This window comes from Choristoneura fumiferana, chromosome 24 (genome assembly GCF_025370935.1).
Source record: "Choristoneura fumiferana chromosome 24, NRCan_CFum_1, whole genome shotgun sequence".
Classification (NCBI taxonomy): domain Eukaryota; kingdom Metazoa; phylum Arthropoda; class Insecta; order Lepidoptera; family Tortricidae; genus Choristoneura; species Choristoneura fumiferana.
In genome coordinates, this window is record NC_133495.1 from 13,977,331 (window position 1) to 13,994,446 (window position 17,116).

General features: G+C 37.2%; 4 protein-coding genes across 9 annotated transcripts; 3 read left to right on the forward strand and 1 right to left on the reverse strand.

The window, feature by feature from the left end:
• Positions 1 to 780: 780 nt before the first annotated feature.
• LOC141441682 (uncharacterized) lies at positions 781 to 4,564 on the forward strand. 5 transcript variants are annotated; one of them, XM_074106484.1, is made up of 3 exons: positions 781 to 909; positions 2,069 to 2,235; positions 4,165 to 4,564. In XM_074106484.1, exons 1-3 carry the CDS (start codon positions 796 to 798, stop codon positions 4,544 to 4,546), a joined length of 663 nt encoding a protein of 220 aa, XP_073962585.1. In that variant the 5' UTR covers positions 781 to 795; the 3' UTR covers positions 4,547 to 4,564. The 5 variants fall into 5 exon arrangements, with proteins under 5 accessions (XP_073962585.1, XP_073962586.1, XP_073962589.1 ...); XM_074106485.1 differs by lacking the exon at positions 781 to 909 and adding an exon at positions 916 to 1,008; XM_074106488.1 differs by lacking the exon at positions 781 to 909 and adding an exon at positions 923 to 1,008 and having other exon boundaries at positions 2,074 to 2,235.
• Positions 4,565 to 6,791: 2,227 nt separating this feature from the next.
• LOC141441503 (uncharacterized) lies at positions 6,792 to 8,278 on the forward strand. Its single transcript, XM_074106265.1, has one exon. It carries the CDS (start codon positions 6,872 to 6,874, stop codon positions 8,258 to 8,260), a length of 1,389 nt encoding a protein of 462 aa, XP_073962366.1. The 5' UTR covers positions 6,792 to 6,871; the 3' UTR covers positions 8,261 to 8,278.
• Positions 8,279 to 10,356: 2,078 nt separating this feature from the next.
• On the forward strand, positions 10,357 to 13,564 carry LOC141441538 (kxDL motif-containing protein CG10681). Of its 2 annotated transcripts, XR_012452811.1 has the most exons (4): positions 10,357 to 10,597; positions 10,815 to 10,988; positions 12,255 to 13,309; positions 13,433 to 13,564. XR_012452811.1 is itself a non-coding variant. In XM_074106304.1 (3 exons), exons 1-3 carry the CDS (start codon positions 10,458 to 10,460, stop codon positions 12,571 to 12,573), a joined length of 633 nt encoding a protein of 210 aa, XP_073962405.1. In that variant the 5' UTR covers positions 10,357 to 10,457; the 3' UTR covers positions 12,574 to 13,399. The 2 variants fall into 2 exon arrangements, 1 of the variants encoding a protein (XP_073962405.1); XM_074106304.1 differs by lacking the exon at positions 13,433 to 13,564 and having other exon boundaries at positions 12,255 to 13,399.
• Positions 13,565 to 13,720: 156 nt separating this feature from the next.
• Positions 13,721 to 16,524, reverse strand: LOC141441539 (ubiquitin-conjugating enzyme E2 T-like). Its single transcript, XM_074106305.1, has 2 exons — positions 15,997 to 16,524; positions 13,721 to 15,306 (listed from the first exon to the last, which is right to left on the reverse strand). The coding sequence occupies exons 1-2, from the start codon at positions 16,250 to 16,252 to the stop codon at positions 15,086 to 15,088; spliced, it is 477 nt and encodes a 158-aa protein (XP_073962406.1). The 5' UTR covers positions 16,253 to 16,524; the 3' UTR covers positions 13,721 to 15,085.
• Between the last annotated feature and the right edge of the window lie 592 nt (positions 16,525 to 17,116).

The window sequence follows — 17,116 nt, forward strand, 5'->3', positions numbered from 1 at the left end:
GCACAGAGCCCGTATTGTCCAACGCGCTGACGTTCGCGATCGAATTCACCATCTCATCTACCCACGTCTTAATCTGTGTGACAGAAAAGAATGGTGAAAACGGTTGTGATTCCAAGTGTGTTACATAATAAGACCTCAGTATCAGGTCCGAGGTTCACAGTTCCATGTCGTTGGCGGTTAAAATCAATATCACCTTAGCTCAAACTACAAAACTAATAAAAAAGTAAACTTTCTTTAAAAAAAAGTAGTTACACTTTCAATTTTAGTTGGCTTCACGAAACTTTCCCTCAATTTGCCAACTCTTTACGGTTTTCAAAGGTTGGCACCTTGGCGGGATATTTTCAGGGGGTGTATGACATCTACATCTAGGGGTGCATCAATCCTTATTTATAACTAATTATAGGATTTATCTTGTGTTATAGTTGTCCGTGGGGTGTCCGGACAAGAATACTATAGCTCCCATCTCATCCCGTTGGGTGGCGTAGAAGGCGATTAAGGGAAAATCCAGAAGACGGGCAACAACATCATCTACGTACCTACCTACAACATTAGCGTAATATACTGTGTGTGATTCCCAAGCCGCCTGCCAAGCGTACCCCTTTCTCAACCTCTCTCGACCTCTCTCTCAGTGTTAGTCATATTGTGTATATTTTATTTTATGACAGGGGGTGCTATGCAAGTTGTTGCACACGCCACCCGTCACCCATGCTTTTATTTGGTCTAAGTATGTATTCAATCGATTTCGCAATAGTAACAAAAAGTAAAACAGGCTTCCAAAAAACGTCTAACGCCTGCATGGCAGCTAAAACTAATTGGCAAAGTCGTCGACCGTTAAATTACAGATTATACGCCGCCATACAACAGTGGAATACTAATCCGCAGACAATTTTATTATTAGACGAAATAATGGTAAGCAAAAATTCATATTTTGTGCTTTTCATGTGCTGCAAACTCCTGCATTCCGGTGTTAGGTCACAATGCTTTTGTTTTGAGTCATGCCTACACCAAGTAAGAAAAAAGTTATCTTTCGTCTTTGATAATGTTTCGAAGTGACTCTTTTTATTTAGGTACTTAAATACTCGTAACATATAACTAAGCTGTATAGCACGACGCGATGTATAATTATATTTTTGTAGTTTCACTAGCATTTAATAACATCGGACGTAAGTAGTAAATTCGTAAGCTAGTCGACTGGGGGACCTATGTAACTGTATCTGGCGTCACTGAAAATCAGCGTAGCGAAATCATCTTCAGATCTTTTCGCGACACATGGCTGAGTGGCGGCCATTTTGGCTGGTAGGAATAAGCATGCATGTGTATATTAAGTCAGTCAGTCATATCAGTGTTTCTGTATGTGTTTCTATTTTATCAGCCAATAAACCATTCTTATTCTTTATTCTTATTCGTTCTACAAATACATGTACCTGGTATATATTTTATTAACTGTAATTAATTCCAAATTGTTAAGTCCAAACAGGGCCTAATTTTTTATATTTTTCCCTACAGTTAGTGCCAGAACATAAGTCGTGGTAGGTAACCTACGAGCTTTGACCGAGGACTCTCAAACACTGAGTTCTGAGTTTTTCAGAATTCATGTGCGAAATTACATTTGAAATTCACCATGAGCTTTATAGTGAAGGAAAACGTGAGGAAACCTGGATAAACCTGCGACTGCTAAGACATTCATGCAGTGGGACTGGGACATACATTATGTGCAGGAAAGTGATTAGTGATTTGATAAAATCCTAGAAACACGTCAGGAATATAGCCAGTGAAATGTATTAATAATTTCATTTTTAACTTATTCAAAATTAGATTTTAACCCCCGACGCAAAAAGAGGGGTATTATAAGTTTGACCGCTAGTGTGTCTGTGTCTGTCTGTGGCACCGTAGCTCTTAAACGGCTAAACCGATTTGAATGCGGTTTTTTGTCTTTGAAAGCAAGTTTTTTAGCGATGGTTCTTAGACATTAGTTTCAGCCGTTTTTGAGATATTGAACTTTGAAGTGACAATGTCGGGGGTTTTCCAAGTTTTTGTTGATTAGGTTATCAGTCTGTTTATCTTTTAGCACAGTCATTTCTTTGTGCTGCTCCTGCCATGCGTGCTCTGCCAGTTCGAGATGAAGCCAGACGTCAGGTTCGACGAAACAAACGACCGATTCGACGTGTCACCTCTGTTTGACGCGGGAGAGTACGCTGAAAAGGAGGACTTCAGGCGATCGGGAAATCTCATGGGGTAACAATACAATACAATAACAGTTTATTGCACACCAACACATAGTAAGCAGTACAGAAAACACAGGTATAGATATAGTCTGTCAAAAAAGAGAAGAAATTAAAAAGTGGCAGCACTGTAGTGTCATCCCTTTCAAACCCTGTCAAACCAAAAAGGGAGGACACTACAGTGTTGCCACTTTTTAATTTCTTCTCTTTTTTGACAGACTATAGGTATGGTATATAGGTGTAACATACTGGGGTCCTATCCTATCCTATGGTCTGTCCCAGAATTCGAGATACTAAAATGACAGTCTGAAATGTCAAACGTAAAAATAATGTGGCCAGCATAAAAGGAACAGTGCTGCTCCGTGATTCCGGTTTCGTAAATAACCGATAAAATGTTTATTTTACGATAACAAAAATAACATTAATGCATTCAATATTCTACTTTCCATTTTACTTTATCATACGATAAAGTGATGAAATCTAAGCACAGGTAAAAATACAGTGTTCATCACTTAGTGCCAACGTAAAAATAATACAGAGGGGCTACTACAAAACTAGAAAAACGAAGTTCGTATGGCACCGTCCCTTTCACTCGCGTATTGAATGAGATAAGCGTCAGCGGGACGGCAACATACGAAGTTCGAGTTTTGCATTTCGTAGTCAGGGCCAGCACCAGCAGGGCTACTACGAAATTCGAAAATCGAAGTTCGTGTCGTTCGTCCTTCTGACACTACTATTTAATTTAATACGTAAGTGAGAGGGAAACTTTGATTTTCGAATTCCGGAGTAGCCCTCAGATATCACACAACGTCATTGTTCATGTTTGTATTCAAGTGGTATTCAACCGATTTTCGTTACTTTACTCGTATTGTCATCGGATGTGATCAGTGCGTTTTCTCGTGTTTTTATTTAGATATTCATATCATAGAATAATAAATCAAATATTCATTATTCTCATATTATTTAGTTAATGTAAAACTTACTTAGAATGAAATTGAAACTTAAACATCAACATCTATAAAAAGTCGAAATATCTCGAAAACGGTCGCATTTTTATTAGACCTATTTTACCTTTTCTAGAATGTCCTAAGTGCCCTACATTTTAGTACATCACGGATCCGTTCATATCTTAATATTTTACGACATACATACATAGGTACCTACAAAATCTTTCGGTAATAACCGGTTGCGGCACATCACTATTTATGAGACGCAAAAAACAGGTAACACATGAAACGTCATTTTAGTATCTCGAATTCTGGGACAGACCATACATCCCACTAATATTATAAATGCGAAAGTTTGTAAGTCTGTTTGTTACTCAGTCACGTTTAAACCACTGGATTGACCGTTACAGTTAGTTTAATGTGTTAAGTAAGTTTATGGGGAAATTTATGACTTTTTTTAATTAGGTAACAATCTGTGAACTTTTTTTTTAATGAATAATACACATAAATAAATATTTAATACCTGGTCCACCGAGCTCTGCTCGGGCTATAACTCGGTACCAAGCGTTTTCCCAGAGATAAGACCAAGCTAGATCGATTTTTCATCCACGAAAACCCCTACATACCAAATTTCTAAGAAATCGTTGAAGCCGACTGACTCGCCTCGGGCTCGGGTACGCCGAATTCGGCGTACTATTTGTTGCCGCATTTGACAAGTACGCCGGCGGTATCTAGTCGAGCGAGCGCGCGAGACCAATCATTCATCTAAGTTAAAAATACACGTAATTAAGGCGATGATTTCAAAAAAATGTGAAAAACCACTATACTAAACGAAGTACAAAATTAGAACTTCGTATCGTCCCGTCCCGCTGACGCTTATATTATTTAATACGAGAGTGAGAGAGACGGTACGAATACGAACTTCGATTTTTGAGTTTCGTAGTAGCCCCTGAATAAGCGTGTGGCATACCACTTAAGCAACTAATCTATTTCAGCCAATACGTCCCAGTAGAACTAGTGAACTACGAAACCTTCACGACGACTCAAAATCCAGATGCTAGATACGAAAAGTTAGGACGCCAACTCTTTAACATCATGCGTCAAATAAGCAGAAGATCGGGGACCAGAAGCGAAGGTTTCGCTTGGCATGATGACATGAGGAGCGCAGAACAAGAGCAGAATTTTGAAAGGAACCTCGAACAATTCAGGTCCACAGACTATAGAAAAAAGTTGGTCGATTATTTGCATGGTGGCCAAACTGATGAAATGCCGTCTAGACGGAGTGGCACAGATTCAGTAAAGGAGGTCTTGATGCACCACGCTGTGCCAATCGCGATGAAGGTTAAAGGATACTTACAAGTTCCAAGAGTTTTATAATAAATGTTTTCGCGCCTTTATTTCGTTTTATTACTATGACACTGTATTTACACGCACTTTATATGTAAATGTAATATAATACAATATAACGGTAACTTACAAGGTTTACATAGATATAAAAACAAAGAACAGAACTAACCTAAAAACATAATTCTCCTTCGAACAAACGGGTAAAAAAATCCGTCTAACTAATTTTATTTTAGAGCATATATTTAAAATGTGCGTGAAGTTAGCTCGGCTCCGAAAACTTAGAGGAGACAGCAGTGGTGTAGGGGTTATAGCACGCAGCACGGAATGCTGAGGACCAGGGTTCAATTCCCAGTGCTGGTCTCTTTTTCTGGTTTTTCTGTGCATCCATGTCTCAGTTTGTATTTTCGGTTAGAGGAGACACTCAAAATATTAAGGCTGTTTATGATAAAAAATTATAGTTATACTTGGTTTGGATAGGTATTTAACTAAATGTAAAAAAAACGTCAATTGGCGTCTTATTGAAGTTCCCCCATTAAACTATCTAAACATTTGCATTTCTGTGCAGCAATGAATAAGATAGGATATTTTCACACTGTTACTTAACTTTACAAAACACTTAAAAACAGTTTACAGTAATTTCGCACTCTAAAACTCACTTACTAGTCGCTTTGATTCTCTTCGATGTTTATCTCTCGGTATCGCATTCGAAACTCTGACTCCGCCGCAACCTCGCCCGGCTTATATACCCCCGGTGAATCGGTCCACAAAGTTCGAGAACAGTCCAGCTAGGACGTCATACCTACATCTCGAATGTTCCAGAAACGAGTAGTGTTTGTCTCTAACACAGTTACTAGAATATTCCAGAAATAGGGTCATCTGTCTGTCTCTCTCACACATATAGGCTATCCTTGTCACACACCTTCTCGAATGTTCTCAGTATAGCTATCTCTTTCTAATCGTGCTATCTCTTTCACTCATATTGAAAATTTCGCCATATACTGAAATGTACTTCAGGGGCCCTGAAGGGGTCCTGAAAACGCCTGAAAACTGGTTTTCAGGTTATGGCGTCATCGGATAGAGGGTGGCCTGAAACGGACTGAAAACATGTTTCAGGCGCCTGAAAACGACGGCAACTGGGGTGAAATTTTGATAAACTAATATGTGATAGAGCATCCTCTGAAACGGCCTGAAACAGTATTCCAGCTTGCTGAAAACGCCTCCAAGGGGTCGAAAAACACGATCAAAGTTTACCACCTAACCCACCGCCGTAACACTGCCCCCTCCTAAAATTTAAACCTTACTAAAATTTGAAAGTTACTAATTTAAAATTTGAAAATTATAAGATTAAGGGGCTGTTTCACCATCCATTGATTAGTGTTAACTGGCGGTTAGGTGTGGTGCCGTCTCTATTTGTTTTGTTCGAATAGACGGAGACGGCATCACATTTAACCGTCGGTTAACACTAATCAATGGATGGTGAAACAGCCCCTTAGGCTGAAAACTTAATAAATAATGCCTTGTTTAAAAAAAGAACTAAGTAAATACTGGCCGCGAAGACTTCGAACGTCTCCAAATTAAAATTCGAGATTTAAAAATATTCTTTTCACACCTCTCCTTCAGAAAAGTAACTTTTCCTCCCTGACGAGAGGGAGCAAAGTGCAACTTTTCTGTTCAAGGCTTTTCTAAGTGTTTTATTGCAAATGCCATTTTATTGAAGTTGATAATTGTAAAGCCACGCCATTTTTTATGCTGGTTTTTCTTTAATAATATGTAGAATATATATTTTTTTAAGTTTCTTGATGCTCGGTGTGAAAAGTTGTATGAGCCACTCGGGAGCGAAATTATTTTCATCTCGGGCGTTAACACGTCTTGAATCCTTCATTACGCTCAGGATTATTATTGTAAAATCCTTCGCTACATTCTGGATTTAATGTACGCCCGCCGTAAATACACCATTTTGCTCCCTTGTGACACAAATAACTATTTCTTGTCTTTTATTTATTTTCACATTTGAACCCAGTCTTACCGTCAATTTTGTGCTTTGTGGTGTATACTAATCAACAGTAGAGATATCAGGTTCAAATCGATAGGCAAATCTTTCTTTACATATTTCTGCTGATTATAGAGCAATGAATAATAATTTAACTAGTAAATAACGCATCAATAAAAGTAATTAAGATAATAGGATTTAACATATAAGTTATAAGTATCTAAAAAACATGATGCGTGCAAAATTTAAGTGGCAATTCACATAAAAAAATAATCACACGGTCAATTTCAAAACCTCTTCGCCTCGTGAATGTACAATAATTTCAACGAGCTATTATAAAAACTGATTTTGTGGCAGTCGCAGCTATGGGGCTACTAACTATGGCCATTCTGGTAGCTCTAGCTGCGCTAACAAGTCAGAAACCACAAAATTCATATAACATCCATGAAGTATTAAATATCCCGCAAATCGGAAGTGCAATGCAGGAATTTATTGTTCAAAGTCCACAAGGCGATGGCTTGGATGATACTGATAAAATCAAACACCACAGCAAGAATAATAAAAATTCTAATCTTATGAACTTACAAAAGCCCGTTGTAATATTCGAAGGCAATAATCTGAAAAAGAGACTTGCTGCAGCTGAACATTCTCTAAATAAGCCCCAAAGCAACGCGAATCAGAAAGTCTTAAGAGACATAGAAGAAGCCATATGTGAAACAACAGGCAGGTGTGGATGCAGTGGCACTAGATGTGGATGCAGCGGAGACAGGTGTAACGACGAAAACAAAGACAGAGACTACAATAGCGAAGAACTTTCAAAAATTTTGGACAGTCTACAGAGTGATCTAGAAAATGATAGGAGCTCATCCAGTGACCTACGATGTGGTTGTAAAAACAATCAACCTCATAGGGGATACAATTCACCTCGAATGGGTCAAAGATACAACTTGAGATGTGGATGTAAAAGTAAGAGACCTTATAAGAGAACTAGCAAAAATAACAAAGACAAAAACTACGATGAAAATGATAGGGAAACTTCTAACGACGATGACTTGAATGTTGTATTACTCGAACTGAATGATTTGCTTGATAAAAAATCCAACCACCGAGATTATACTAGATCAAAAGACCTGACACGAGAAGATAATTCCCAAAAGCCTGTATATAGAAATAACGATGAAGTAATCGAAACAAATAACAACAGGAAAGGTGTTAGTCCAGATGTATTTATCGATCACTATCAAAAATTTAAAGCAACGACAATATACAAACTGATGAGGTACATTCTATACCAAAAACACGGCATTGACCTCACAAGGCTCTCGAAGAGACAAAAAAAAATTGTCAAGCGTTTGCAAGAAGAAGCTAAATCCAAATTTGTCGATATTGATAAACTAGAGACAAGACTAGTATCTTTAATCTTTGGCCCTGAAAGTGCAGTAAAGGTCTTACCACATAAAAAGAGTAATGAAAACATATACGTACCCCAGTACGTGTACAATAAGCTGCGGAATAGTCAAGCATATCCACTAAGCCGAACTGGGAAAGAGAAAGCCTTTCTGAAGATGCATCCCCGTAGCGTTTTGCCGTTGACCAAGAGGCAAAAGTTGAGGTTGCAGAAACTTATACAGAAGCAACAAAGTGAAGCAGTGAGACCGCAAGTGTGGCGCAGGAGTTTAACCGAAGACCTGCAGAACTACGGAGCCCCCTTTGAGCTTGATATTCAAGGGTTAGGACAATTCAATGCTAAATAAATACTGAAGAAGTTGGAACATTACTTAACTTTCCTGAGGGGCTACTATACTCCATTTATTTTAAAACAACGAAACTATTTAAAATTGAGTTAACTTCTATAATAAAAACATGATAAATACAGCTAATAAATGTACATGTAGATATTTTTAGTCCATTTGTGTTCAAAATACCGAGAAACGTGTGTTACAATTTGACCGCAAACCCTAAATTAAACGGGGTATACGAAATTCGAAAATTGAAGTTCGTATCGTGTACCGTCCCTCTCACTCTTTCATTTCGTAGTAAAGGGCCGAGGGGCTACTACGAAACTCGCAAATCGAAGTTCGTATCGCACTGTTCCTTTCACTCGCGTATTAAATGACATAAGCGTCAACGGGGCGGCAACATACGAAGTTCGCTACTACGGAACTCGAAACTCAAGGTTCATGTCGTGCGGTCCCTCTGAGACTTATAAGTACTATTTAATACGAGAGCGAGAGGGACGGTACGATACAAACTTCAAGTTTCGAGTTCCGTAGTAGCCCTGCAGGCCCTAAACTACGAAGTGCAAAATTGGAACTTCATATCTTGCCGTCCCGCTGACGCTTATATTATTTAATACGAGAGTGAGAGAGACAACACGACACGAACTTCGATTTTCGAATTTCGTAGTAGCCTTGTTTCGATAACGTAAAAACAATATCCCACTATCCCACTTCCCCGTCTTCCCACTAATATTATACAATTTAAAAGCTTATAAGTTTGTTTGTTTGACCTTAACACGTCTAAGCCGCTGAACCGATTTAGATGAAATTTGGTATATAGTTTGAATCCCGGGGAGAAGCGAAGGACATAGGAGTTTTTAAACCAGAAAATACGGTATTTGACAACTCTTGATTTTGCCATATCTTAATATTATTATGAAAATATAGATAAACAGATAGTGTTTAGCGAAGATAAAATTTAAATCGGTTAAAAATTGGATTTCTAGTGATTTTTCTCTATGCAGCAAGTATGGCGGCACTGGCTGTGTGGGTGGCTTTGGTTAGGTACAGCAGCCAACCTGAGCAAGTATGACATGAGAATTCATGTTTGTGGGTATTTTAGCTCAGCCAGCCTCAGACATGCTTTTCAGGTTGGCTGATGTGACAAGATGTTAGTTATCGTCAATTGTGAGATGTACATGTTTTGTTTTCTTAAATGTGACAAATTTATACGATGCCCGTTTCAAATTTTTTTTTTTTTAAACTATTGTATGTAATCGCGAATACATTTTGCCTTAGCCTTTTGGAATTGTTCAAGAATAGTTAAATCCAAATATATTATTCCATGTCTCTCATTATTATTATTATTCCCTCAATGGCGGCCTTAAGGCTTGGGCCAATGTCAGTTGCGATGACAGGGTTGCGGTTGTTGTTGTTGTTTCTTTAAAAAAAATATGGCTCTGTCCATCGGAGGACAATTTTGCCAGTGTCTAGTAGTTTTTGCCGTTGTACGGTAAAAAAATTCTAGAAAACGAAATATGAGAGGTGATGGTGGATGAACGATGACCGGGTTGCGGTTGATTCTGCAGAACGCCAACAGTTTGACAGCAGCAAGAAAATAATTTTGAAAATAGAAAAAAAAAATCCTTTTCGGCCGAACGCTGTTGCGGGAGTCACGTCACTGCGACAAAGACAAAAGATGTTGTTATTGATTAGATAGAACTATAGTCTTATATTATTAGAGGATATAAAATCACACAGATTCCATGTCTCTCCTCCCTCTTTGGTTAAATCCCTAGAAAAAAAAACAAATATGTCAAATTACCGTCAAGTGACACTAAGAGTTGACATGCGTTATTTCTACGTTCGTTTTGTTCTACGCAAAAACCTAATTTTAGAATCAAATTCAATAACACATAAAACTATGATTATCACTGCCTCGGCTATAACTACCTCTTACTTATCTTTTTAATTTAAACAAATACTAGTTCCAGAACCATAAATGTAAAGAAAACTATAATTTAAGGCACTTTTCCATGTTGTTCTTTTAGTTCTTTAAATCTCCCCGCGCCGCGCGTAATAAAACGATCGACACGATCGTCGATTTTGATTTTCATAAATGTCATGTTGTTAATAGCTTGTCAACGTCAAAAAAAAAGAATTGTGGCTTTCTTCGAGTCGAGATGCCTATATTTTATTTTTAACATAAAATTGCTATTTATTATAATAAATAATGGCGAACGAAACACCGGAGAGTGATTTCTCAATAGAATGCTTTCAAAACTACACAGCGCCAGAAGTTTTTGTACAAGGACTAGCTGGAATGGTCGACCAAACCGACGTAGAAACCATTATACGAGCTCAAAAAAACATGTAAGCTATTGAAATAATAACAATTTAAGCATGAAAATCTACTGAAAAAGAATATGTCACTGTTATTTTAATAATTAGCATATAATTGGGTCCCATTGCTGGGAAAATGCTTTTTTCACCAGACATCTTCATCAAACTATCCAGTTAAATCCGATTACGCACTCAGATCCGCGCCCAGGGAACCGTTCATAATGCTATGGTTTACCACTGATTCCAGGTTGCAGCGTTTTGAAAAAACCACAGAAATGCTGACAAATTGCAATCATCTGTCAGCTAGCCGGCTCCGGGCAGCCTCCACCGAGTTCAAGAAGCACACGCAACTTCTACTGGACATGAGGAAGGATCTCGAGTTCATATTCAAGAAGATACGCGCCATTAAGACTAAACTGAGGTTAGTCATCTACAGACAGAGGAATCCATGGGGTAAAATTTTGTGCCAGGTAGTGAGTTCCTATATCGATAATTTCAATTATCAATGCTTGTTCTATATACTAGTGATCACTCCAAGTTTCGTTTTTGTAAAATATGTTTTTATTAAAAGTGTAAAAATTAAACAAAATAATAATGTAATTCTCTTCTTCTTTTTTGAAATGATTTTTGAAACTACTCATTATAAGTAATTGTTTTTCTTCATTTATGTAAAGTAACAACATAATAATACTACATTATCAATATAACGACACCTCCTACGTATACTGGTACAAGTGCATAATCATAAATTTACAGGAGAGCTGTTCAAAGGTTCCAAAACCTGTAACTTTCTCATTTGATGATATAACTTTTCAAAATTTTGCATTGGTTCCAAAGAAAATATTTGCTTTCTACCTGTATTCATGGAATTTTGAAATTTCTTATAGTTTTTGAGAAAATTGCAGATACACTACTATACGCGTATTTTACATCTTGTAGTTGTGCGGTATACTGAGCTTATTACCACTTGCTCCAGTATACGGCGTAATGCGTAGATTACTGATCTAACGATATTTTTATATTGTATATGAATTTTTAGATGAAATACTTATGTGGCTTGCAATGAACAATAAAACAGATGCTCTTTTACCTTCATCTATTGATTTATAAACGTTTTTATCACTTGCACCAATAAACGCTAACATTAGCATGCCACTTGTACCAATATACCGCTAGTAATGTTTTAAACATGCTATACAAAATACAGAAATATACCTTTATAAAAAACCTCACTTGAAATATAAATGGTTTTATTAAGAAAAGTAATTGTATTAAGTGCTTTAAATTAATGGAAGCACATTCAATGGATTCGTATTCCTGTTCAAATGTGTACTCGTATTTTATTGTGAAAGGTTCCTCATGTGATACATATATCGCATCGCACCATTGTGTCTTTAACCGTCAAAGTGTTATTTTGTATGTAAGATTGTTTTGGAAATTTTTCTTCGTTGTTACATCCATTATGTCATTATAATTGGTGTTGCTATAATCGGTATTGACTGTAAATGATTAAGAAACTTTACACATCCTTTCAGTCACACTAAGCCAATTACCACCTGAAATATTCTGGGAGAATTTGAAGACAACTTGTATAAAATCTTAGAAGATTATTTGAACTGCAATAATACAATAATACAAGTGTTTTACTAAAAACAATTTTTCATTTAAAAATCTATTTCATTTTCAGCACACAGTATCCAGAAGCTTACAAAATGGCTGTAGCAGCATCAGCTGCTAGCCGAAAACCGATAGACGAAGAAGATGACTTCAAACCATCTGAAACCCACACAGAATCCAAGATGGTTGCTACTGCGTCAACGGAAACTTTGAAACCAGCAATGAGCGAAGAAGGCAAGAAAAGTAAAAAGAAAGAGGTTAAAGTCAAAACGCCTAAGGAACGACCCGCTGAAAATAATCAAGAAGTTAGTAAGGAAACTAGGAGTGATAGTTCTAGTGAAACGGAAAGCGCTAGTTCTGGTGATGATAGCAGTACTGATACGGGATGAATAAAACAAGCTAAGGTTGCTGTTGAATTAACTACGGCACTCAAAGACATTGATTACCATTTAATTATTATGTTACTGGTAACAAGGGTTTCTGTGACATTAGTTGGTGCTCGTATTGTGAGGTCAGTTTAACAACTTTGACATTGGCAAAATACATCTTGCTAAAAAAGCAAGGATGAAAGCCATTAAAAAAAAAAAAAAAAAAAAACTGACATTTGTGTCATGTTTGTGATTGGTTAAAAAACTAAATGAGCCCGTCGCAAGCAAGACTGAAACATCAAACGGACTTCACGATACTAGCGCCATCTAGCAATATTTTGCCTGTCAAGAGACCCTCATTGAATAGCCGGGTCTCCACTGAGCGAGCCGCCTCGCGAGGCAAGTGCATGACGCATGATTCTGTTCGACACATGGCTCAAAATCGCACCGAAAATGGCTGCCGCGCGCGGCGGCTCGCTCAGTGGATACCCGGCTATTGGCTTGTGGTTTTAGCTAAACAATGTAACTATTTAGTAGGCCTAATAGATCGGCCTTGTATCATATTGTAGTGTAAATAAGGCCTTGTTGGCTTTTATAGAATAATTATGTATGAATTTCTTTTTAATGTATCGTATTATTCAGACCGCGGATCGGCAAGCACAGCGTAGGACGACGAGACGGACGGATGACCTGGTTAAAGTCGCGGGTTGACGCCTTGACGGTGGATGTAAGCCGCTTCCAACCGAGGCAACTGGAGGTCTATGGGGGAGGCTACTATGTCCAACAGTGGACGTCCTATGGCTGATATGATGATTCAGAAGTCACTATTCTGTGTGAACTATGCTATTTTCTGCTATAAAAAATATAATCTATGTGAAAGATCTCATCTAGATCCGTATAGTCAACCAATCTGATTCCTAGGCCACCATGGAACCCTGTCATAGTAAATAATATTATTTGTCTATGACGTAAAATGTCATTACGACACGGTTCTATGATGGCCTGGGAATCAAAGTCACAGCCAACCAGTACAGCAGTTTAAGAGTTGTTACATTATTTCTTAAGTTTTAGAAACAAAACTGTTGTATTAAAAATTGCATTTTACATAATATTCTAAATTTCTTTTATCATTCAGTATTCAGTATGAGAATGAATAAAATCATGAATGTAGTAAAAATAATAGTTTATTTGTTCATAATAATAGTTGCATTACAGTAACCTGATTACCATCGCAATAATAAATTATGAACTTACGCTTACACTATCTATAATTAAAATAAAGTTGATGAAAATCTTAACAAATTGTTGTTATTACTATTTGTACAAAAAATGATGAGGGTTTATATTTGACACATACAGACATGGATCCACCTACACTTACAGGGCAAGTACTGTATTGCCTAGTGTCATTTTTAAACTTTTAAAACTCAGCTCTTGCTCTGTAGCACAATCACAAGACACAATCTATGAAATGCCTAGTATAAAGTGTAGTTTATAGTAGTATAAGTAGTATAAGTGGTTGTTTTTGAGGAAACATAACCTTTGTGCTACTAATGTCCTGTTGACATCCATTCATTTGCCAAAGAAATCATAGCGAAATTGGTTATGAAAATGGTACCCAGGTACCATCAGCCAAATAAGTGGTCCATCAATTTGTAAACAAGTTCCTATCAAACGAATATGTTGCTAAAGTGGAACTTTCAGTTGACAGACATGTCTATTAGCATTATTGTTTTATGACATGCAAACAACAATCTACTTTAGGATGGTAGACCACATATTTGGCTAATAGTACATGCTCCAGTTTCTTCGACTGTACAAGTAGGACTTGGGTGGTCAATAAAGCTTTCAAGGCATGAAATGAGAGATCCGCTAGGAAATGGAAATTGGAAGGCATTGTAGATAGTTTGAGTTGAGTTAAAACAGTGTTTAGTGAAGACATGAGACTATGTGTGTCCCTGTTACATATTTGTAACCAATTTTTTGTGTGTGTTGCCAGTCCAATTTATTTGACTTAAATTTCATACTGCCATGGCCCTATACTCTAGACAGTTCTAAGCTTTTACAGACAAACTTTAATCTGTATCTCTGCTCCCAAAGATGACATACCTACTGTGTGCTTGTGGGAAAAAAATGAGAATGCCACTTTCTCTAGAGCACACATTTTTGATGTACTTAAACATGTGACTACAGTTTTGTATGTGAACTCAGTTTCTATTTTATCTGATTCTAGGTGACAACTTATGCATTTGTTGGATGTCTTATGTTATTTTGAAGTCCTTCATATTGTTCAGTCTTGTTTGCCTCAAATAACTATTACTAATTTAACAGATAAAAAATATACTGCCCTCCTAATCCAAAAGGCGGTATCTCCAAAAAAAAACCTTTTGAGTAATTTATACCATGTGATGCAGAATGTTAGCTACAAAATAGTACTAATAAGTAACTCAAGTGTTTTTTTTTAGATACTGCCTTTTGGCTTAGGAGGGCAGAATACATTTATCATTAAAATTTAGATGAATCCAAATATTGTTCACACTTCCCTAGCATGTTTTTCAGTGTGAGCCCGAGCATTCTTCATAAATGTATCTATATTTTCCTTATATTCCATAGCTATGTCCATCATGAGGGGGTCGTCGGGGTTCGGGTTGGCCAGGAGAGTCTGCAGTGTAATGAGGAGCGTGTCAAGGGTTATTGTTGGAGTCCAGGCACCTTTGGGTGGCATTTTGAGTAGATCCATACAAATTCGACCACCTGGAAATGCAATAAATATTGTTACAGATAATTGCATCACCAACAAACTGGCATACTTCTCATAATGAGTCAAAACATGATTCTCCTATATTTTGTACGCCAATAGCTAAGACATCACTTATTTGCCAAATGAATCAACTATTTATCTTGTGTCATTATAAACGGAAAAACTTGTATATTCATTTATATTTAAAGCATAAACAGCTCTTAAGATTTTAATGAAATCTGTTTTTATCTGTTTTTCAGATCTCTAGAAAAAGGTGTTTTCATTTTTTTATGTGAAAGTTTCACACACAGTACCATGTAATAAGATCACTATTTTTAAATTACAATAAACAGCTTGAAATTACAAAATGACAGTGGCGGATTTATGTTTTTTAGGAGTGTAGGCCACTTTATATCCGCCGCCCTATGTTTTTTCTAAAATAATTTTCTCGTTGAAGTTGGTCGCCCAGGTACTTGGATTTGTACACCATAAAATCATACTTTTAAGAAGATGATATTACCACGGCAACAAGCTACTTTAAAAAGTAGGTTGACGGATTTAGCACTGAATAAATGAATTCATAATTAGTTAATAGACATCACTGAGTAAGGCAGCAGTTAGTATGTACAATGCAGAGGTGCATTTTAGAGAAGCAGTTAAGGTAGGTAGATGGCAAAGAAGCGGTAGGTAAGTAAATAGCTCACCTTTATCAATATTTGGATGATACACCGGTGTCACAAACTTCACAAGCGGCGGCTCGAACGGGTACTTCTCCGGGATAGTTATAGTAAGCTTAAATGACCCGTCTTCGTAAGGAGTCCCCTTAGGACCTCGCATTGTCACCAAAAACATGTCGCACTGATCATCTTTCTCGAAATTGCAAACGACGCCCCATGGAGGCCTTGTTTGGAACAGCTTAATTTCATAAGCGAGCCTGCCTGATCGAGGATTTAATGCCATCTTTTTATATAAAAAAAATAGTTTTAAACCAAACAAACGCGCACGACCAGCACGATAATTTAGCTTATAATGTGGATTAGGAATGCAAGCCAGTTAACGACAATCGAAGCCGAATCTTACGACGTGAAACCAAGCGCATCCCTTATACTGTAAAGTGCATAACAAACTAAATAAAGACCACACCACGAAACAAACGAAACGTTGTTGTTGTTGTCAAAGGAAATGTCCACGGCCGGTTGTCTTGTGTCTTGATAGGAAAGGAAAAATACTCTCATTGTCTCTGGGTTCGATTCGATTATAGAAAATGACAGCTTCCACGTCCCCGCGCAATGTACCTCATTCTTGTCACTTATCATAGTATAGTTGTCAATGCCAACGACAGATATTTCAGACAACGTTCATTAGTACCTATCTCTGTACGTAGTGGCAGCGGTGACCTTACCCATTGCGAGGTCTTTGCGAGGCCCTTTGTCCTTCGTAGAAAGTATACGCGCTATTTAAAATTCCGTGTAAAAACAATAGTCCAAAGTAGTAGTGGTTAGTTTACTCTGGCGATATTAATGTTTTGCTAGTTAATATTCTGCAAAAGTATATTCGGCGATATGAGTGTTCTGCTATGTTATATTTTGAGAAATGACTATTATTCGAACTGATAATGATGCAAAGTGATGATTATGCAAAAGTATCATTCAGCTAAAAAAAAATATGAGATACCTGTTATGCGAAGTGTAATTTGGAGAATCGATATTATACAAGATAAAGGGAACCCAATAAATACAATCCTTAAGCCTTGAATCATAAAAGGCATAGATGTGATTCGTCTTCAAAATAATCTTACCTCCTATGCAAGCGAGCGAAAAAATG